General features: G+C 38.8%; 1 protein-coding gene and 1 non-coding gene across 6 annotated transcripts in view; both read right to left on the bottom strand.

Annotated features, from left to right (window-relative positions):
• Dcaf8 (DDB1 and CUL4 associated factor 8) overlaps positions 1–20,471 on the bottom strand; it is a 46,593-nt gene extending 26,122 nt beyond the window's left edge. The window contains exons 1-3 of one of the 5 annotated variants that reach the window (XM_076862373.1): positions 20,342–20,471; positions 19,181–19,254; positions 1,438–1,512 (exon numbers count right to left, since the gene is read on the bottom strand). In XM_076862373.1, the coding sequence (XP_076718488.1) occupies positions 1,438–1,486 (49 nt within the window). In that variant the 5' untranslated portion in view covers positions 1,487–1,512; positions 19,181–19,254; positions 20,342–20,471. The other 4 variants (XM_076862372.1, XM_076862374.1, XM_076862375.1 and 1 more) reach the window with 4 other exon arrangements.
• Positions 15,229–15,301, bottom strand: Trnav-cac (transfer RNA valine (anticodon CAC)). The gene has a single exon. It is a non-coding gene; the product is annotated as a tRNA-Val (tRNA).
• Positions 20,472–20,841: the final 370 nt, after the last annotated feature.

The following is a 20,841-nucleotide window of genomic DNA, read 5'->3' on the forward strand; positions in this document are numbered from 1 at the left end:
CACCTTACTAACTAGCCATCTGGCTTAGGGCAGTAATTTGTGAAGATCCTTGAAGAAATGGAACTTCTAGACAAAATCCAGTACATAAAACATATAACAATACAAATGCTTTGTTTTGATGGAAGGATGGGTGACATAGAAGCACCTCAACTGACAGCACAGTGTGAAAATCAACTGGGATAGGAGTTGGAGCGAAAAGGGAAAAATAACAGAACCACATTTGCTGAGACTGTTACATATGCTTCAGCAACTCAGCAAGGCCCTAAACAACTGAGCAAGACCCTGTCTCAAAATAAAAAAATTAAAAGGGCTGGGCATGTGCCTCAGTGGTAAAGAACCCTGGGTTCAATTCCCACTACCCTCCAATCCTTCAAAAGTTAGAGAGATATAGTTTGAAATGCAATTGGAGCTTGAGCTGGGAAGTGCTAAGAAGGGATTAAAAACACCACACCTAACAAGTATGTGGGGAGAGGAAAAATAAAACACCAAAACTCTTAGAAATTATTAATATTAACAAATTCAGACTCTGAAAGTCCTACCACATTAATACAAGGGCCAGAACGTATTACACACTCAGCAACAAGGCCCCAACTGTCAATGATCATGATCTAGTTCAGGAGTTGGCAAATTTCTTCTGTAAAGGGCCAGACAGCAAAAATGTTAGTATCTGCAGATCATACGGCACTCTCACAGCTATTCAACCCCATTAGAACAAAAACAATCCATGGACACCACATAAATGAATGGATATAAAACTTTTACAAAAATAAGTGGCAGGCTGGCTTTGGCTTGTAGGTTATAATTTGCCAATCCCTGATCTAAACTAATGACCAAGCTCCAAATCAATAGTTTAACTTAAATCCCTCTGGAACTCTGTGCCTTTCAACTAATCCTAGTGAAAAAGGAGGGGAGGGAAAAAAAGGAAGGCAGGCCCAATCCTCGTTGGTTAGGGTTGTAACTCATTTTTTTATTTTATTTTGGCACCAGGGACTAAACTCAGGGCTTAAACATGCTAAGCATGCACTTTATCACTGAGCTATATCCCCAGCCTGGTAACTTCATCTCTTATCTAATACCTCTAATGAAGAAACTCTTATTTATCATGGAAAGAGACCTCTCAATATAACTGGAGAACCTCATCTTTCCCCAAAATCTCCCTGTTCCCATCATCAATTAGGTCTTGTTTTTCTCCTTCATTAATAGCATTTCCTAGGTTCAGCCTACCTGTACAGCCTTTCAGAATTCTAAACCTCTTGACATGTTATTGATTTTCTGAAAACAAAAATTTGAAGGAAAAAAGTACCAGATAATGTGTTTCCCTATACTGAAAACAACCCAAGAAGGGTTTCTTCCCCCACAAAAATCCTCCCATGTCTTGCAGGGAGGAGGACCTCAGTTCATAGTAAAAATAGCTTCACCTTCATTTTGGCCCCTTACCATTAGCTAAGTCTGTTTTGCCATCTGTGCTGCTTCCTTTGCTGGACATCTTGAATGATGTTTGCTATAGCCAGCCTGGATTTGGGAGAGGAAGAAAATGAAATAATTAGAAAACAATTAACCTCAGAAAGACTACAAAAGGGGCAAAGAGATTTAACAATGTATAGACTTTGTCAGTTTTATAAAAATGATTTTTGTTATGTGTGCTTAACAGGGCTTCTCAGCTACAGAAAAGCATGTCAGGATTCCCCCCCCCCCCACCCCCGTGTCTACTCCAAAAAGGAACATATTTGGGGAAGTCAACTGCCATCTCTTTAACCTTATTCACTGAATAACTGGCAATTTTTTTTCAGATGGGTAAGAAGGAACCGAAAACCTGAAACAGCAGGCACAAATCAAATGACAGGGTATTGCAGGCAAAGAGCCTCAACTCAACACAGAAAGCTAGCTTCAGCACTTTTCTGTAGACAAGGGTATTCTGTTTTAAGCAATATTCATATGTATCCACAAACTCTGTAAAACTCTTATTTTCACAACATGAAAAGGTGAGTCAGATTCTGAATATCATTTTATACAGAAATAAACAATATAAATCAAGCTATTGTTAATTACTGAACTTGGGCTTTATGTTCACTCAAGACTCCTAGTTTCAAGCTTAGTACAAACATAGATACTTAGGAATATAAGAAGCACAGCTTCTTATACTTGAACTCAAGAGCACTTAAGACTCCTAAAAAAAATCTCTTAAAATTTCCCCCCTTTTAGTACTTACAGTCACCATGTACAAAGGTGGGAAAGAAAAGGGCATTTCCATTAAACCACCTCAGTTCATTTTAAACAATGGCAAACTTTCACCTAATACCAACAACTTTCATCAGACTTGTCATTCTGGCAAAATTCTAACTAGGAACCAGGCTATCTAGCTTATTTCCTTTGTGCCACTATAGCACGATCATTCCCACCCGCACCCCAGGGCCTTACTGCCACCTCTAGCAAATTTCAAAGAGTAAAGAATAATGTTATTCAGACCAGAATTTTGTTAAGCCCTTTCAGGGCCTTGGACAAAAGGCACTGGTAAAAGACAAAGTATGATTATGACCCCAGTCCTTGGGCCCAGGCACACTGGCCTCTAATCTTTCAACAGCTCTTTCATTCCCATAACAATTATCTTTTTTTTTTTTTTTTTTTTTTTGGATACCAAGAATTGAACCCAGGGGTACTTGACCACTGTGCCACAACTCCAGCCCTATTTTATATTTTATTTAGAGACAGGGTCTCACGGAGTTGCTTAGTGCCTCGAAGTTGATGAGATTGGCTTTGAACTCATGATTCTCCTGTCTCAGCCTTCCAAACAATTGGGATTACAGGGTGTGCCTCTGTGCCCGGCTCCCATCCTTATCTTTACCCCGTACTCTCCTCTACAGAAACCCATGCTGCTTCATAAAAAGTATCCTCTGCCAAGAGACAGCTGCTCACTGTAGGGCAGGGTTGGGTAGTAGAAATACTACAAGAACAGGGCTGAAGTTAAATATAAGGAAAAGACATCTGGATGGGAGATGGTAAAAGACAATGTCAACTAAAAGAACATGAGAAGCCACATAAAGAATACAGTGAAGAGCCATTTGTAAGCAGGCTGTTTTCCTCTAACTTTGAAGTGTATATTTCTATACAGCATTCCTAACACAGCACTTGCTTTTCCTTCTCAATAGTCTGTTTATATTCTTTAGCATCTTAGCAGTATCTTTTCCCCCATAATTGGTGTAAAACTTATTATATTAATTGCAAAAGTCCTATGACATGGGGAAAATAATTGTACTACTTTACAAAGATTAAAAACTAAAGGTATAAGCAATATAGTCTTGTGGTCAACTGGGAATGGATATGATATTTTTCTACCCCGGAATTAAAACTGCTTACCATATCATACTTCTCACCCTACTATTATCCACTCCCAGATAAGAATCTAGAAAGACAGCTCCAGAGAATCTTTCTCAAAACTAATCAACTTCTACAATAGTCCAAACTGCCTGAACTTTATAGAGTCATATCTGCTCTAAAACATATATTTGCTTTTCCAACGCCATGGTCAGTAACAGCCAGAGACTATATTCATATCCAGCTCTGAGATGTGGGAAAGAGGGAGCCAGGAAGTTCAACTTATACCAAGAGGTTATTGAGTAGTTTTGGTGGGACCTGGCTTAAGGTTCTTTCAAGAACAAATCTTCTCTTAGAGGAAAACAGCTGTTAGAATTTATTGCTAAATTCATAAAGCAAAAACCCTGTGAATACTTAGGTCAAGCTGGGTGCAATGGCACACACCTGTAATCCCAGCAGCTGGGGAGGCTGACTCAAGGATAGCTTTCAAAGCCAGCCTCAGCAACTTAGCGAGGCACTAAGTAACTCAGTGAGGCACTAAGTAACTCAGTGAGACCCTGTCTGTAAATAAAATGCAAAATAGGGCTGGGGATGTGGCTCAGTGGTTGAGTGCCCCTGAGTTCAATTCTCAGTATCCAAGGGAAAAAAAAAAAAAACTTAGGTCAACCCTGTTTAATCACTCAGTTAACAGACAGAAGCCACAGAGTTTAGTAAAATCATTCCTAGACTAAAAAACCAGAAGTCCAGGATTTCAGTATGTGAGCCAAGCCATTTAGCATACTTCATGCCCTCACATGAGCTATTGAACCTTCTTTGAACTTTATTTTCTCTAGCTATTTAAAAAAAAAAAAAGAACTGGTAACGTGCCTCAGTGGTTAAGCATTCCTGGGTTCAATCCCTGGGGGGGGGGGGGGGGGTGTCCAAAATCTAAAATTTTTTGACCTCTGACATTACAATTAAAAAGTTTCAGATTTCAGAGCACTTCAGATTTTCATCCTATTAGAGATGCTCAACCAGTAAAGTCTATACAAATATTCCAAAATTTGAAAAACTCTGAAATGTGAAACACTTCTGGTCTCAAGCATTTCATATAAGGGTCACTCTACCTGTAGTAATTCCAGAGATGGTATAGATAAGTCGAATTTTATTTTATAACTTCTGCAAAAGGGTACTCTGGAGCAGTGGTCTCCAAACTTCATGAATCTCTCTCAGCAAAAAATTTGAGCATAAACGCCCAATATGTGTTGATATACTGTCAATTCTCACTCAATATTCAGATAACTTTTCTAGGATAAATACCTAATAGATATTTCAACATCCTTTTCCTGTATATCACTGGGTCATCTTTCATCTCTTAAGTGCATTAATTCCAATTTCATGGGACCACTTCTCTAGAAAGTCAAGATACGATGACAATAATAAAACACAACCACTTTTGGAATGAGTTGTTATTCTTAGAATATGAATTTTAATCAAAAGCCACATGTGATGGCACATGCCTGTAATCCTACAGGCTGGGGAGGTTGAGAAAGGAGGACTGTGATTTCAAGGCCAGTCTCAGCAATTTAGAGACTCTGTAATCTATCAAAACGAAAAAACAAAACCAGTTCAACTCTAGTGCAGAAAGTAGAGTAACTACAATTGAATTCTATCTATCCCCCTCCCCATTCATATGTGGAAGGAATAACTCCCAACATGGCAGTATTTAGATAAGGAGACTATGGAATATAATTAGGTTTAGATGAAGTCACAGCTGAGGCCCACACAACAAGATGTCTTTGTAAGAGACACCAGAGAGTTCTGTCTCCCCACTGCCATGTTAGGACACAGAGATAAGGTTTACATGTACAAGAGAGAAAGAAAGCCTTCAGCAGATACCAATCGTGTTGGCACTTCAATCTTTTGATTTGGAGCCTTCAGAACTGAAAAAATGAATTTCTGTTGTTTAAGGCACCAGTCTAAAGTATTTTGTTATGAGCTATTTAAAATGCTATCAAAATTAAAGCAGGCAGAGATACTGTGTCTGTGCCCTAGACTCAAGTATAGGAGCCACTCTAGAATTTTTTGCACTCACCAACAAATACAACCTTATAATCTGAAGTTTGGGACATTTGACTCAAACTCACACTACCTTCATGCCCCCCTCCCCCAGTACTGGGGATTGAACTCAAGGGTACGCTACCACTGAGCTATACCCTGAATCCTTTTTTATTTTGAGACAAGGTTTCACTAAAAATGCCCAGATTTTCCTTGAAATTGCAGTTCTCCCATCTCAGCCCCGCCCCCAGTGGGGTTACAGGTGTGCATCACCGGTCTGACTCTTCTTCATTCCTCAATGCATTACATACCCCACCCCCAAAATCCACTGTTTCTACTTTCATCAATATCCATGTACATCCAGTCCAGAGAAAACCATGCTGGGCTTAGAAAAGCTGATGAGTTCACTGCCCCAGGTAGCTGGAGGAGTTTAATTAGATTAGCTCTCCTGCCTGTACTCTAAAAATAGCCATAACCCCTACCAAACTGAAGGTTAAAGAGTAAACTAGTGGAGGATGGAGAAAAAAGACCCAGGTATCATTTTAATTTCACTAAGAAACTCCAGTGGCCTAGTTTTTTATGCCTTAATAAGGCCTTACATTTTTAGCCAACTATATAAAATATTAACTAAAAACCATGCAGAAGAGGAGTTTATATATTGGATAAGAGGACTTTATAGAAGCCCCAAACGTCTCTGGGGCTACTTTCCCTCGCACAAGAGTCTATGTATGATAGAACCACTGGATATCCAAAGCAAAAAAGAGAGGGGAAAAAACAAACAAACAAAAAAGGAAAAAACAAAAACTCCTTAACCCATACACTGCACAATATGCAAAAACTAACTCAAAATGGATTCTAGGCTGGGGTGTAGTTCAATGGTAGACCATGTGCTTAGCATGCAAAAGGCCCTGGGTTCAAGCCCAAGCATCCAACACACACACACACATTAAAGAAATCACAGACCTAAATGTAGAAGTTAAAACAATACAATTTCCAGAACAAGACAAAGATGATTACCTTGTGGCCCTCAGTTAGGCAACTGTTTCTTAGAACAGAATACAAGCATAAAAGAAAAATTAATAAATTGGACATATCAAAATTAAAATCTCTTCAAAGCTGGGTGGTACCCATCTGTAATCCCAGCCACTCAGAAGGCTGAGGCAACTTCAAGTTCAAAGCCCTTCTCCGAACTTAGCAAAGCCCTAAGCAACTTAGTGAGACCCTGTCTCAAAACAAAATCAAACCAAACCTGGCTGGGGATGTGGCTCAATGAACAATCCCTGGTGCCACCTCCCCCACACACAAAAAAACCAAGTTTTAGATGATAATATCCGGAAAACATGACTGGTAAAGAACGATAACCATAATGCATTTTTAAACTCTTATAACTAAATAGTAGTCACTTGAGAAGGAGTTAATTCTTAACATTATTAGAGAAATATAAATTAAAACCACAATGAGGCCAGGCACAGTGGTGCATGCCTGTAATCCCAGTGGCTTGGGAGACTGAGGAAGGAGTATCACAAGTTCAAGGCCACAGCAACTTAGCAAGGCTCTAAGCAATTTAGTGAGACCATGTCTTAAAATAAAAAATAAAAACGTCTGGGGATGTAGTTCAGTGGTAAAAAGCTTCTGGGTTCAATCCCAGTACTAGAAAAAACAAACACTCCCCACACCCAAAAAAAAACCCACAATGAGAATCCACTAAACACCTATCAGAATGAGTAAAAACTTTTAAATAATGAGGAAAATTTGTATCAAGTACTAACAATAAGTTTAACAACTGGAACTTTCATACAATGCTTATAAAAATAAAAAACAGTAATTTGAAAAACGTTTTGGAAATTTCTTATTAAGGGGGCTGGGGATGTGGCTCAAGCGCTAGCGCGCTCGCCTGGCATGCATGCAGCCTGGGTTCAATCCTTAGCACCACATACAAACAAAGATGTTGTGTCTGCCGATAACTAAAAAATAAATATTAAAATTCTTTCTCTCTCTCTTCCTCTCACTCTCTCTTTAAAAAAAAAAAAAAAAAAAGGAAAAAAAAAGAAATTTCTTATTAAGGAAAACATACCATACAAACCAGGAATCCCACTCCAGGTAACCTTCCCACCCCAGGAAGCAACATGAATATCACATTATAATAAGTGCAAAAAAACCAGACTCAGTTATGTAATATATACAATTCCATTTATGGTACTTTCTGGGAAAGATAAAACTGTAGGATAAAGAGTACATTGGTACGGAATGCAGCAGCTGGGGAGGCTGAGACAGGAGGATCTGGTGTTCAAAGCCAGCCCCAGCAATACCAAGGTACTAAACACAACTCAGTGAGAATCTGTCTGTAAATAAAATACAAAACAGGGCTGGGGATGTGTCAGTGGTTGAGTGCCCCTGAGTTCAATCCCTGGTACAAAAAAAAAAGAAAGTGAGAATGGGAGGAGAGTGGTGAAGATTAAAAAAAAAAGTCATGATCTTTTTATATAACAGATAATATTCAACAATTAAAAACAGAAAATTCTCAAGGCTGTGATTATTAATGTAAGTTGACTAAAGTAGTGAATATATCACAGTACATGAGAACAAAATGTCAGGTCTTCTCACTTGAAAAGTGCCAGAAGGATTTTTTGCTGCCACCAAGCCACTCTGTGATTTACCAGCATGTGAATTATAAGATGAATCTGAATTACATAAAAAAAATCTCCAACCCTATTGTTGTGGTGATAACTAAAAATATCAGAGACTAAAAGTAGATCAAAGTTTTTCTAGCAATTGTACTACTGACTTGTATGTTTGTTTATTTATTGGTGCTAGAGATCAAAACCAGCCCTTTTGTGTGCTAAGCACATGTTCTATCACTAAGCTATATCCCCAGCACCTGTATGTTTGTGCTTTTTATTTTTTAAAATTTACTTCTAGTTCATTTTAAGTCCTTTGGCATCTAGGGCCTTATAAAAATTGATCTGATAACTTTATATGACCTGGAGCCTAATGGAAACATCAACATATTTAATACTACTGGACTGTTGTTAGTCTCTTTACTAAGACTTGAACTCAGTCAATTCTTATAACTTACATAATCCCAGTATTCTCAGTCCAGTCTATGACTCATTCTGCAATTCAACTGCCCAACTTTCCTACAGAAACATCCATATTTCAATGAAGCAAGGTTTTAGAACTTCCTCTGAAACTGAAAGATGATGGTACAAAAATACTGAGAGTCATACAGTCCCTGGTTCCTCTTGAAAGGACAGATGTCCCCTATCTCTTATAACTAAACAGATGTTCAGGGCTGATCTCCATCCAAAGTACAAATTTGCTTTTCTAGGCTCCACAGTCCATCTGGTATCAACTAGTCCTACTTTCCTTACCCCCAATTTTTGTTTTCAAAATGCAATGGCTCATTTTAAATTCATTTTTCTTTCCTTAATATTTTTCTGCTTCATAACAAATACTTCTCCAAGCCAATTTTTTACTCTGCTGCTAGCTACACCCTAACAATATAATGTTTATTAATCAGACAGAGAACCTCTGGCATGTAAATTCAAAGGACGACCCCAAAGAAGCTTGAACTCATGCTGTATAAAACATGTTTAAAGGGAGACAGAACTTTAGGTTACTTTCTAGTAAATACTTGGAGGGGTTGAATAATCAACATAGTCTCCTCTGACAAGCTGGATTTGCTGGATCAGGGAAATTAATTTCCTTTCCTACTGTGCAAGATTTGACAACAGAAGGAAATCCAATTGTATACAGGCTCTACATAGTACCCATTTTTATTCAAATTATAGGCCTCTGGCACCACCCAGTGGCCCATCTGTAGACAAACATGCTGGTATGCAATATAGAAGTTACAAAAATAAACAATGTGTCCACAATCCCTTTTGCAGCCATAATCAATTTTTTAAAATGAGTACAGAATTATAATACAAGTATATCACTTTTAAAAAAATAAAAATGTTACAGTTGAACAGAGGAAAAGATTATATTAGTTTCAAGGAGAAGGAGAAGCTTCCACCAGAAATTAACTTTCAAGATGAACTTTAAAAAAAGGATAGGATTTCAATGGGTAGAATTGAGAAAAAAAGATATTCTGAAGGTGCAGAATGAGCAACAACATGTAAGTTAAGAAGCTGACAGGTTCAAGAAAATATGAGAAGTAGATGACAGGCAGGGTTGATTTAATTAAAAAGTATAGTCAACAGAGGGGAGGGGAGGGGAGGGGAGGGGAGGGAAGGGGAGGGAAGGGGAGGGAAGGGAAGGGAAGGGAAGGGAAGGAAGGAAGGGAGGGAGGGGAGGGGAGGAAGGGAAGGGAGGGAAGGGAGGGGAGTGAGGGAAGGGAGGGAAGGGAGGGAGGGAGGGAGGGAGGGAGGGAAAGAAGGGGAGGAAAGAAGGGGAGGGAGGGAGGGGAGGGAGGGAGGGAAAGAAGGGGAAGGAGGGAGGGGAGGGAAGGAGGGAGGGGAGGGAGGGGAGGAAGGAAGGAAAGGAAGGGGAGGGAGGAAGGAAAGGAAGGAAATGAAAAAAGGGAAGAGGGTACTGGGGATGTGGTTCAGTGGTAGAGGGCTGCTGGGTTCAATCTCCAGTAGCACCAAAAAACAAAACAAAACAAAAACAAAATGAAGTGTAGTAAGTGGAGGGATGGGGATATCCTTCAGTGGTAGAGTAGCAGCATAGAATGTGCATTCTATGCTGCATCACAAAACAAAAAACACCCATACAGTAAGTTGACAGGTGCGTGTTATGCATCGGGGAGATTACTTTGTCAAACATAGGATAAACTGAAATTAACAAAAAAGAAAGGGGAAACAAGTTAAATAGCTATGGTAGTTGCCAAGAAAAGCAGTAAAGAAGGCATGTCTTAGGTTGGTAGCAGCAGATGAAAATAAAAGGGAATTGATATGAGAAATACTGTAGAGGTAGATAATATTTAGCTCTTTAAGTAGTTATAAAGCTGAAAGTCAACACAAGTTTTGAGCCTAAAAATCAAATGCCACAAATGAGAAGCTGACATGAGAGGGAAGAGATGAATTTTGATTTTGAATGTGTTTAAAATCCAAATTGACATGCTAGGAAGGTAATGAGAAACCAATGCAGGTAAGGACATTAATAAATAAATTAAGGCTGGGTATGGTGGTGCACACCTATAATCTGAGGCTCTTGAGAGGCTGAGGCAGAAGGATCATAAGCTCAAAGCCAGCTTTAGTAATTCAGCAAGCTGTAAGTAACTTAGTGATACCTTATCTCAAAATAAAAAATAAAAAGGGTTGGGGATGTAGCTCAGTGTTTAAGTACCCCTGCGTTAACTCTCTGGTACAAAAAAAAAAAAAAAAAAAAGGAAGAAGAAATAAATTAGGAAATTAGGACCTGACATATAGATTTCTGAGTTATCTGTACAAAGAAATTTCAATATCAGATATCTTATAAATTATACTTAACTAAAAATAAAAAGAAGTACAAAAGCAAGCTCTGAGGGGCTGGGATTGTGGCTCAGCGGTAGAGCGCTTGCTTAGCACATGCAAGGCCCTGGGTTGATCCTCAGCACCACATAAAAATAAATAAATAAAATAAAGGTATATATGAAAAAAAAAAAAAGAATGAAACATTCCTTAAAAACAACAACAACAACAACAAAAAAAAAAAACGCAAGCTCCGAGAAAGGAGATCCACAGAAAGAATCTTAAGAAATACATATCCTCAGATAAAAGCAAGAATGGAAACAGATAAATGGTCTAGAGAAGTAGGAAAAATAATGTTAAATGCCTTGGAAGTCAACGATAAAAAGGTTTCAGGCAGGTGGGAAATGTCCATGTTTCCCCTATATCCAATGCTATGGGCAGGGGCAGGTGGGGGAGATATACTAAGAAAAGGTTCTAAGAGTCATAATAGCTTTTCCCAAGAAATTGCCACAGGATCTGAATTATTTTCTTCCCTATTTAAGCATCACAAACACGGGGGGGGGGGGTGCTGGGGATACAGCTCAATTGGTAGAGTGCTTGCCTTGCATGCACAAGGCCCTGAGTTCAATCCCTAGCACCACCAAAAAACAAACAAAACAACAACAACCAAAAAAAACCCCAAAAAACAAAAAACAAAAAATCACCAGGATTTAGCTATCTCTTCATTTAATTCTATAAAATAGAAATAATTTTTAAGTCACTGGAACTACAAGCATGTACCACAATGCCCAAATAAAAACTCTTTCTTTAAGAAACTAATTAGCTGCACTGGCACAGTAGAAAAAAATATTTTTTTACTTATTATTTTCCTTTATTTTTCTTTATATAGGGTCCTAGTTAAGAACCAGATAAACTGGGTTCACACCTGTAATCCCAGCAGCTGTGGAGGCTGAGATGGAAGAATCATGAGTTCAAAGCTAGTCTTAGCAAAAAGCAAGGTGCTAAGCAACTCAGTGAGACCCGGTCTCTAAATAAAATACAAAAAAGGCTGGGGATGTGGCTCAGTGGTCAAGTGCCCCTGAGTTCAATACCTGGTACAAAAGCAAAAAACAAAAAAAAACCCCAACTCATTAGCCTATCAATTTATCATAACTTGTGACCATGTCTAAACAAATAAACTTTTTTTCTTTTAGTTGTAGATGGGCACAATATCTTAATTTTATTTATTTTTACGTGGTGCAGAGGATCTAACCCAGTGCCTCACTCATGTTAGGCAGGTGCTCTACCACTGAGCTACAACCCCAGTCCTAAATAAACATTTTTATTCATACTGTCATCTGAATACTTTTTATATTTTACATACACTTTTATAAGAAATATTTAATTCTACCTTTCAGCTCATTTGCTCATCATTTGGCAGTGAAGAGCCCTGTTCTTAAAGACAACACCGTAAAACAGAAAGAAAAGGGCTTTCATGTCAGACTTGGCTTTGAATTCTACTTTTTTTAGTTTGTTTAGATAATACTTTATTAGTTTTGTAATCAAGCCCATGTAGATAAGATCTTACATATTTAATACAGTAAATACCCCTGTACAAATGGAAAAAGACTAACGTTTCTAGACCAATATGGCTGTTAATTTCTATACAATGCCAACTCAACACTATAAACTGGGATACTGTTTCCAAAGTTAACAGCACAACTAAAGTTTCCAAAGATTCAAATTGCATACGTGTGTGTGCATAAATCTATATCCATCTACATATATTTGTATATATGTGTATTTATATAAAAAGACCAGTAATAACCGTATGAATTCTATTCTAGTATTTTTATATTTGTTTCCTTTGTAAAACAGGATAATATCACAACTCTGCAGGAGTTGATTTAGAGGTTTAAAGATAATATATGCAAAGAAGCTGTCTGTACATAGTAGTTTTCCAACTCTGGTGCCAGATGGCATTACTTAGAGAAGTCTGGGCTTCTCTGTTACTCAGAAATGATCCTCCATACACTGTAATTTAGGACACAGTTCCAAGTCTATGAAATTTGCTTACCAGTCTCACTGGCCTTTTAAAGAATTCAGAGAACTCTGTTAATAACTTCTTTTGAGCACAGTCATGTTTTGTGTACTGGGGCAAAGCAATCCATCCAGGAATTCACAACATAAGCCTCCCTCTCAAGTTCCAAGGATACCCAAGATGGAAGTTCTTTCTAGTATTCTATGAATAAGAAACTTCATTACTTTTTTGGATTAATGACTTCTCTCCATGTTGGTAACACCAAATACAGAGTTTACAGTTTACTGGTTTTAATTCTAGTAATAGCTTTTTAGAGTATGTTAGGAATGCACTCTAATCCTTAAGTGCTGTTTTCCAGCAGCAAAGTTGCTACTCTTTATAATAACATGCAAGTCCATTTATCTCAATTTAAATAGTCCTAAGGGTTATCTATTTTTTCATTGGGTTTCCAACATGACTTATCTTTACCATCAAAATTCAGTCCCCATTTTATTTCAATTTCTGCCATTCACAATTCAAATTTTTCTTAAATCACTGGAAAAGCCACTATACCAAATATATAATTTATATATATATATAATATAATATAATTTTAAAATATGATGCTTCAAATATACTATTAAAAAAAAAAAAGGCTGAAAACATCAAGAAGTACCTTCTTGCCTGGCATGGTGGTATATGCTTTAATCCTAGTGGCTTGGGAGGCTGAAGCAGGAAGATTGCAAGTTCAAAGCCAGCCTCAGCAACTTAGTGAGGCCCTAAGTAACTTAATGAGACTCTGTCTTAAAATAAACAAATAAAAAGGGCCGAGGATGTGGCTCAGTGGTTAAACGCCCCTGGGATTCAATCCATGGTACAAAAAAAAAAAAAGGACAATGTACTCTCCTACCCATTTCAGGTTACAGGGCAGGTCCAATGCTTAGTACCAAGTAAGTTCAACAAAACATACCTGATAATGTGGCAATGAACAAAGTACACCAAAGGAATAGAGTCTTGGTTACCAAAAGAGGTAAACCTTATATTAGTTTTACAAATGGCTAGGAAAAACCAGAAAGAACAAAAAGAGACAAGTACAAATGCTTCATATTAGAACTTGGCCAGACGGCCTTAAACACGATCTTCAGAGGATAAGAGGAAATATCTAATTTTTCAGATACAATGATGAAAACCTATGCAATGATCCAATCCATTAGACATACCACAATTCATTAATAAAATACTAGTTTTGTTACATTAATCACTCCCCAATACCCTTGGCTAACTCAGAGCAAGTTCAGTTCATTATTTAATCTACATTACAATACATTCCTAGGATAAGGTAGTACCTGAGAGATTGGACTTCTGACACAGAAACTATAACCTGTAGAGATAAAATGATAAGATGGCTATAAACCCCAAACCTATAACAGGCTAATTTCAGAAGAGCTTTCAGGACTTTCTTTTCACTCTAAGAGTAGAATGACAAATTCAATAAACAAGAGTAGGCAATCCCTTTTCCTGACAGATTTTAGCAGCACTGAAGTTTCTTGGGTACATTTATGAAAATGAAAGATAAAATTTTCTTTATTACCATAAAGCTAATCTAAAATGCATTGGTTTTTGGCATTCAAATCAAGACACAGTAGTCCCACTTACCTAAGGGGGATTTGTTCCAAGGCTCCATAGGATGCCAGAAACTGTACATAGTATTGAACTCTTATGTATGCTATGTTTTTTCCTACATACATACACTATGATAAAGTTTAGCTTATAAATGAGACACGATAAGAGATTAGCAACAATAACCAACAAAATGGAATAATTATATCATTATGTTATAATAAAAGTTATCTGAGGGCTGGGGTTATATCGTAGCTCAGTGGTAGATAGTGCTTGCCTCACATACATGAGGCACTGGGTTCAATCCTCAGCACCACATACATAAAAGAGAAACACTTGGCATATTTGAATTGTCAGCATCACCACACTTGCACTTTGGGTCCATTATTAAGAAAAACATCTAATTTTTCAATTTTCTAATTGGCAGTCATTTGATAACCCAGATGACTGCCAAGCAAGGCATAAGTGGGTATACAGCGTAGGGATACCATACAAGAAGACGATTCATACCCAGGCAGGTCAAGGCAAGGTTTCACCAAATTATGCAGAATAGCAAGCAATTTAAAACTTATGAATTGTTTATTTCTGGTCTTTTCCCATTTAATATTTCTGTATTGTGGCTGACCAGAGAAAGCAGGGGGCTATTGTACACATGGTCACTACCTCCATGCCTGATACTAATTTAATTAATTCATATGCTTATATTCTAAATAGGTGAGGAGAAACACCAGATCATTTGGGCTCATTGATAACCTACTTAAAAAAAAAAAAAAAAAAAACAAAAACAAAAACAAAACACCCAATGCTATACTCCATAAATATAAAACTAACATAAATTTATTCTTTATTATTATTATTATTTTTTGACAGCGCTGGGGATTGAACCCAGAGCCTTGTGCATGTGAGGCACAAACTCTACCAACTGAGCTATATCTCCAGCCCCCACCAAATTAACATAAATTTAAAAATAACTCTAACACCAGTGTTATACAATAAGAAACCTGTGTTAGGATACTTCCTACTCTTTTATAATCTGGACATTTCCTATACATATTTAGAGTAACATTTCTACAGTACAAACAATCCAGTAATAAATCTGAAAACTGTATAACTAGTCACTTCATGACTTTAAAAGCCTATAATTCACATGATAGGATTCAGGACTTAGGGCATAAAACTGAATATCTGACTTCCACAACAGAGTAACCTCTATAAAATGTACCATATTAGAGTCTTGCTTTTGAAATGCCAGGATTGTTTTAAAGTGGCAACAAAAAGGCTGGTTTCTTTTAGCTCTTTCTGAAGAGAAGTTTCTAACTTTAGGGCGATTTTAGTAACACTAAGGACAATGGCACTGAGACTGATTTCTTACACATTTTTTAATAGACTGTATTACAAAATGCTCTATCAGATTGGTGGTAGGAATGAAGAAGTCACAGGCATACCTAATCTCCTACCCCAGTCATACTAGAAAATACTTTCTAATAAGATTTCATAATTCTTATGTAATAAATAAAATATAAAAGTATTTACAGAAAGATAATAATTTTACAGCTATGATTCCCTGGATAAGAATATTGTATACACAGATGTTACCTGGACCATAAAATATGAATTCCTCCTGAAGGTTGGCAGGTGGGATTCTTAATTAGCACATGTGGCATTGAAGAACAGAGTTATTCCTCTATCAACCTATTTCCTTTTCTCCTCTGACCCTTCTTCCATACAACACAAATCTCCAGATCTCAAAAAAATATAATTGCCCACCTCATCAATACCGGCAAGAGTCTTTACCTTAGAATAGACAATTCAGAAGCTCAATGGTGGTAATGAAAATTGATAAACCCTGAAATGACAACTGGTCTGAACCAATAAAGTTGCCTTCAGTGCAATGTCATCAGTATATTACAATTTCATGTAACCTTGGCTCTTCCAAAAATATGTGGAAGCCCACAAAAGAAGGTTTCTTTTTTTTTTTTTTTTTGGTACTGGGGATCGAACTCAGGGACACTCGACCACTGAGCCACATCCCTAGCCCCATTTTGTATTTTATTTAGAGACAAAGTCTCCCTGAGTTGCTTAGCACTTCACTTTTGCTGAGAGGTTTAAATTCTTTACAGTGCTGTTTTATTACTAAAATGGTCCAAGCTGAGGGTAGAGGGGGTGGCACATGCCTGTAATCCCAGTGACTCAGGAAGCCAAGGTAGGAGGATCAGAAGTTCAAAGCCAGCCTCAGCAATTTAGTGAGGCCTTAAGCAACTTAGCAAGACCTTGTATCAAAATAAAAAATAAAATGGGATAAGGATGTGGCTCAGTGGTTAAGTGTCCCTGGGCTCAAGCCCCAGTATCAAAAAAAAAAAAACAAGTCCAGTTGTAAAATAAAAAACAACTCTGTATTCATAACCTCTTAGTACCGATTCATTTCCTAAATAAAGAGATCTCTAATAATCTTTTATAATCCATTGATAAGGTTAATATCTTGGAGAAAATGTATTTTCTCCATGGCTAAAATGAAAGGCATAAAAGGTAGCTGCAGTACAGGTGGGCAACATTACAGCAGAAGGGCTCTTTCTTTTACATCACTGACAACTTGGATCAAGTGTGCTGAGAACAAGAGGCAGGAAGTAAAGAACAAAGGAAATGACTGATGCTGACTTTAAGAATACATTTGGAAATATACATACACCAACATCTAGTATTCCTTCTATCCTCTGGTCTTGAACCCTAATCATTTTGTCCTGAAAGGGGTTCAGAAGGCAACCCTGGGTGGGCATTTGCAAAGTACATATCTAAGGTGAACAATTAAAAATGAATTAGGGGATGGGGAGCTCAGCAGAAGAAGACTTTCTTAGCACTTATCATTAAATTCCCTGGACTGGCCTCGAAATTGTGATCCTCTTATCTCAGCCTCCTGAGTCTTTGGGATTACAGGTGTGCACCCCCATGGCCAACCAGTGTTTTTTTTTTTTAATATTTATTTTTTAATTATCAATGGACACAACATCTTTGTTTGTATGTGGTGCTGAGGATCGAACCCGGCCGCAAGCATGCCAGGCGAGCGCGCTACCGCTTGAGCCACATCCCCAGCCCCGCCAACCAGTTTTTTATTCTTATTTTTTCAGATATAAAACTTGCTGGCCCTGGGTTCAATCTCCAGTAGTCCAAAGGGGAAAAAAAAACTTAAAAATTTAACCAGAAAAATGTGTTCTAAAACAAAATGCAAATAAGTATAAATGAATTTATAACTTATTCAAAGCTATTTCTTTTATTTTTTTAAAATATTTTTTATTTCTTTATTTACTTTTTTTTTTTTTTTTTAATGTGGTGCTGGGGATTGAACCCAGTGCCTCATGTGTGCTAGGTAAGCACTCTGCCACTGAGCCACAACCCCAACCCCTCAAAGCTGTTTCAATGACCTGCAGAGAAAATAAAATATTTTTTTGAGTGTGTACCATATGCTAGGCATAATCTAAGAGCTTTATATAGGTTCTCCCATATAATACTAACAATGACTATGAAAGGTAAGTGGTATTATCCCACTTTTAAAGATGTGGAAATTAAGAAAGAAGTTTAAATAACTCACCTAAGGTCACACAACTAATGAATCTTAACTCAATAAAGTTAAACCCAGGTCTATGACAGATTTACATACTAACTTACATATACACCATCATTAAAAATGTTATAATCCAGTCCGTAATGAGCACATTCTAATCTGGGCACCATGTGGGAAAAAACCTTACCAGTATCACTCTTTTAACTGTTTCCTACTACAAATCATAAAAAAATAGCCAGGTGCAGTGGTGCACGCCTGTAATCTTACTCAGGGGGTTCAGGTGAGAGGATCACATGTTTAAGGCCAGCCTCAACAACTTAATGAGAACCTGACTCGAAACAAAAATAAGGGCTGGAGATAAAGCTCAGTGGCAGAGCATACCTGGGTTCAATCCCCAGTACTGAAAATAAAAAAAGAATCATCATAAATACTATGAATTGGCTAAGCCTACCTTCCAGAGCCAGTCAGCTTTTCTGTCATACCTTATGAACCTCAACCTTAGCACTCTTCTCTCATGCTGTTGAATGCACTGGATAATTCTGCTAAGAATTCTTCAGACCAGACCAGGTACAACCCATATATATATATATTTGTATATACATTTGTGTGTGTGTGTGTTTGTATGTGGTGCTGGGACTGAACCCAGGGTCTTGTGTATTCGAGGCAAGCACTCTACCAATTGAGCTATATCCCCAGCCCTACTGTATTTTTTTAACCAAAAATTTCCCCACTATATTCTGAAAAGTTGGAATTCAGAGACAGGTCTGAGACACCAAATAAATGCAGCATCATTCACCAACCCTCAGCTTTTAGTTAGTTACAAGTGATTATTCTCTAAATGGCAAAGATGACAACCCAGAGCCCTCTGAGAGGGGAAGAAACCTGATTTGACAAAAGGCTGAACAGAATTCAGGCAAAATAATTCTTAGTTTTTTTACAGTTTAAGAAACATAATCCTCACAAAGGCAAAACACAAGACAAATGAACAAGAAAAAAGGGAGACAGGGGATGGGGGACACACATTCACTTCTAGGCTTAAGCCATTTGAATACAGACAGCCATAGTCTAGGACAGAAAGTCAAAACACAGCAAATTAAACTTGGAAAAGTAATTTAACCAAAGCTGGAATGCAGCCAAGAACAATACCCAAACTCTTTTGGAAATTGTGATAGCAATTTTGACTTAAGTGGTCAACACTTAAGCATCAGGGCAGGGTCTCTCTAGAACTTAGGAATTTAAATGCCTTCAACTCCCACTCACCTTTCCTCCTTTTATCACTGAAGTAAGGCCAGGCTGAACTCCTGAGAAAATAGGTCTGCAGATTCACTGAAGGACTGAGAAAAGTTAAAGTTTACATGGCAAAGGTGTCTATTCTACTAAACATAATAAAAATATTTATGAGTACATTTTAGTATTTTTTTAGACCTCCTCTGAACTATTTAAAAACAGAATAACTTATCTGACAGCTCAACAATAATCCCCACACACAGGGAAATAAAATGAACAAATCCAAGGATTAGAAGCCAGGCAAGCTAAGATATCCTAGCTCCACTAAAACCAGAAGTCATTTAGAAGGAAAACCTGAGTCTTTTCAACATTAAACCACAACCAAACAACCTCTCAACAAGAACGCACAGGGCAGGGAGTGGGGGTGGGAATCTCGGAGAGAATGTGATAGCGCTAGTGCCGGTTTGTTTACAGAGACTCCAGCAACAATCATATGAGTCAGAAATTCAAGCCGCCAGATGGTTTCCAACTAACAGGGACCAAACGGGACCGTTCTAAGGTGTCCTAAGCGATTTGGAGGTGGGAGTTGGTAAACTAAGAGAATCCTATCCTAAAGAGGACAAGACCAGACGGCAACAACCGACTCCCGGTTCCTTGGACCTCGGCATTCCGTACAAGGTGCTGGGCCTGAGAACTTGGGATGGGGGAGGGGGACACATTGCGCGGTGGCCCCGAGGTGACCGGGAGACGCAGGGCGACTCGCATCCCCCAATTTAAAGGGAGAAATAAGAGCACACAAATGGGTCACCCGACGAAGCAAGAAGTCCCTGTGAATTATGGGGGTGGCTTTGGGGGCAACCCCAGGACAGACCTGTGGATAGGACAACCGGTCCTCCTGACAGTGACTCGGGTCAAAGGAAGGAGAAGACCTGAGCCCCAGGATCTTGGAAAAGGGATCAGGACTACCCTGTGGGGTACCGGCAAGGGAGAGGGGGGCAGGCCAAGCCGGAACGAGACACGGACCGGGTAGGTCAAGGGGGGGGGTGTCCGGCTGGGGCAGTTACAAGCACGGGAGCCGGCGAGGCTCAGCAGCCCGCTTCCCGTCTTGGCTCATCCTTCTGCCAGCGGCTGCTCCGACTGTTCCAGGCCCAGCCGCCCCGTCCACTGCCGCCACCAACGCCGCCGCCATCTTACACTGGCCAGCGGCCGCCACCACCACCGCCTCCGCTCTCTGCGCCTGCGCCTGCGCCGCCACGCTTTCCGGCCTCGTTTGCGACGATGTGCTCTAGAAGACTGAGGAAAGAGTGGTCGCGCGAGCTCAAGGCTCCCAACCCTCCACGGAGGACGCATAAGGGGCGGGGCTTAAAGTCAACGGAAAACTGTGTGGGGCGCGTGCGCATTACCGAGGAGGCAAAGTTGTTTTCGTAATGTTGCGGAGGGCTGGCGTCTCTCGTGATAACTCAAAACTCGTGCGATTTACGGGCTTCCCAGAGTTGTGACGGAAATAAACTTCATTTCCAAGGGTCTGGTAGGCAAATTCCTGGGTGACCACCATTCTTGCACACCCGGAACGAGCAATTATCGACAGATTTCTTCTGAAAAAAAACCCTTTCCTTTGACGACTTTCGTTTTCGTGAGCGGCTTAAGGAGGCGCATGTTCCCGACAGTCCTTATTTATCCGTCTTTGTAAAAGG

Source organism: Callospermophilus lateralis, chromosome 7, assembly GCF_048772815.1.
Source record: "Callospermophilus lateralis isolate mCalLat2 chromosome 7, mCalLat2.hap1, whole genome shotgun sequence".
NCBI classification, from domain to species: domain Eukaryota; kingdom Metazoa; phylum Chordata; class Mammalia; order Rodentia; family Sciuridae; genus Callospermophilus; species Callospermophilus lateralis.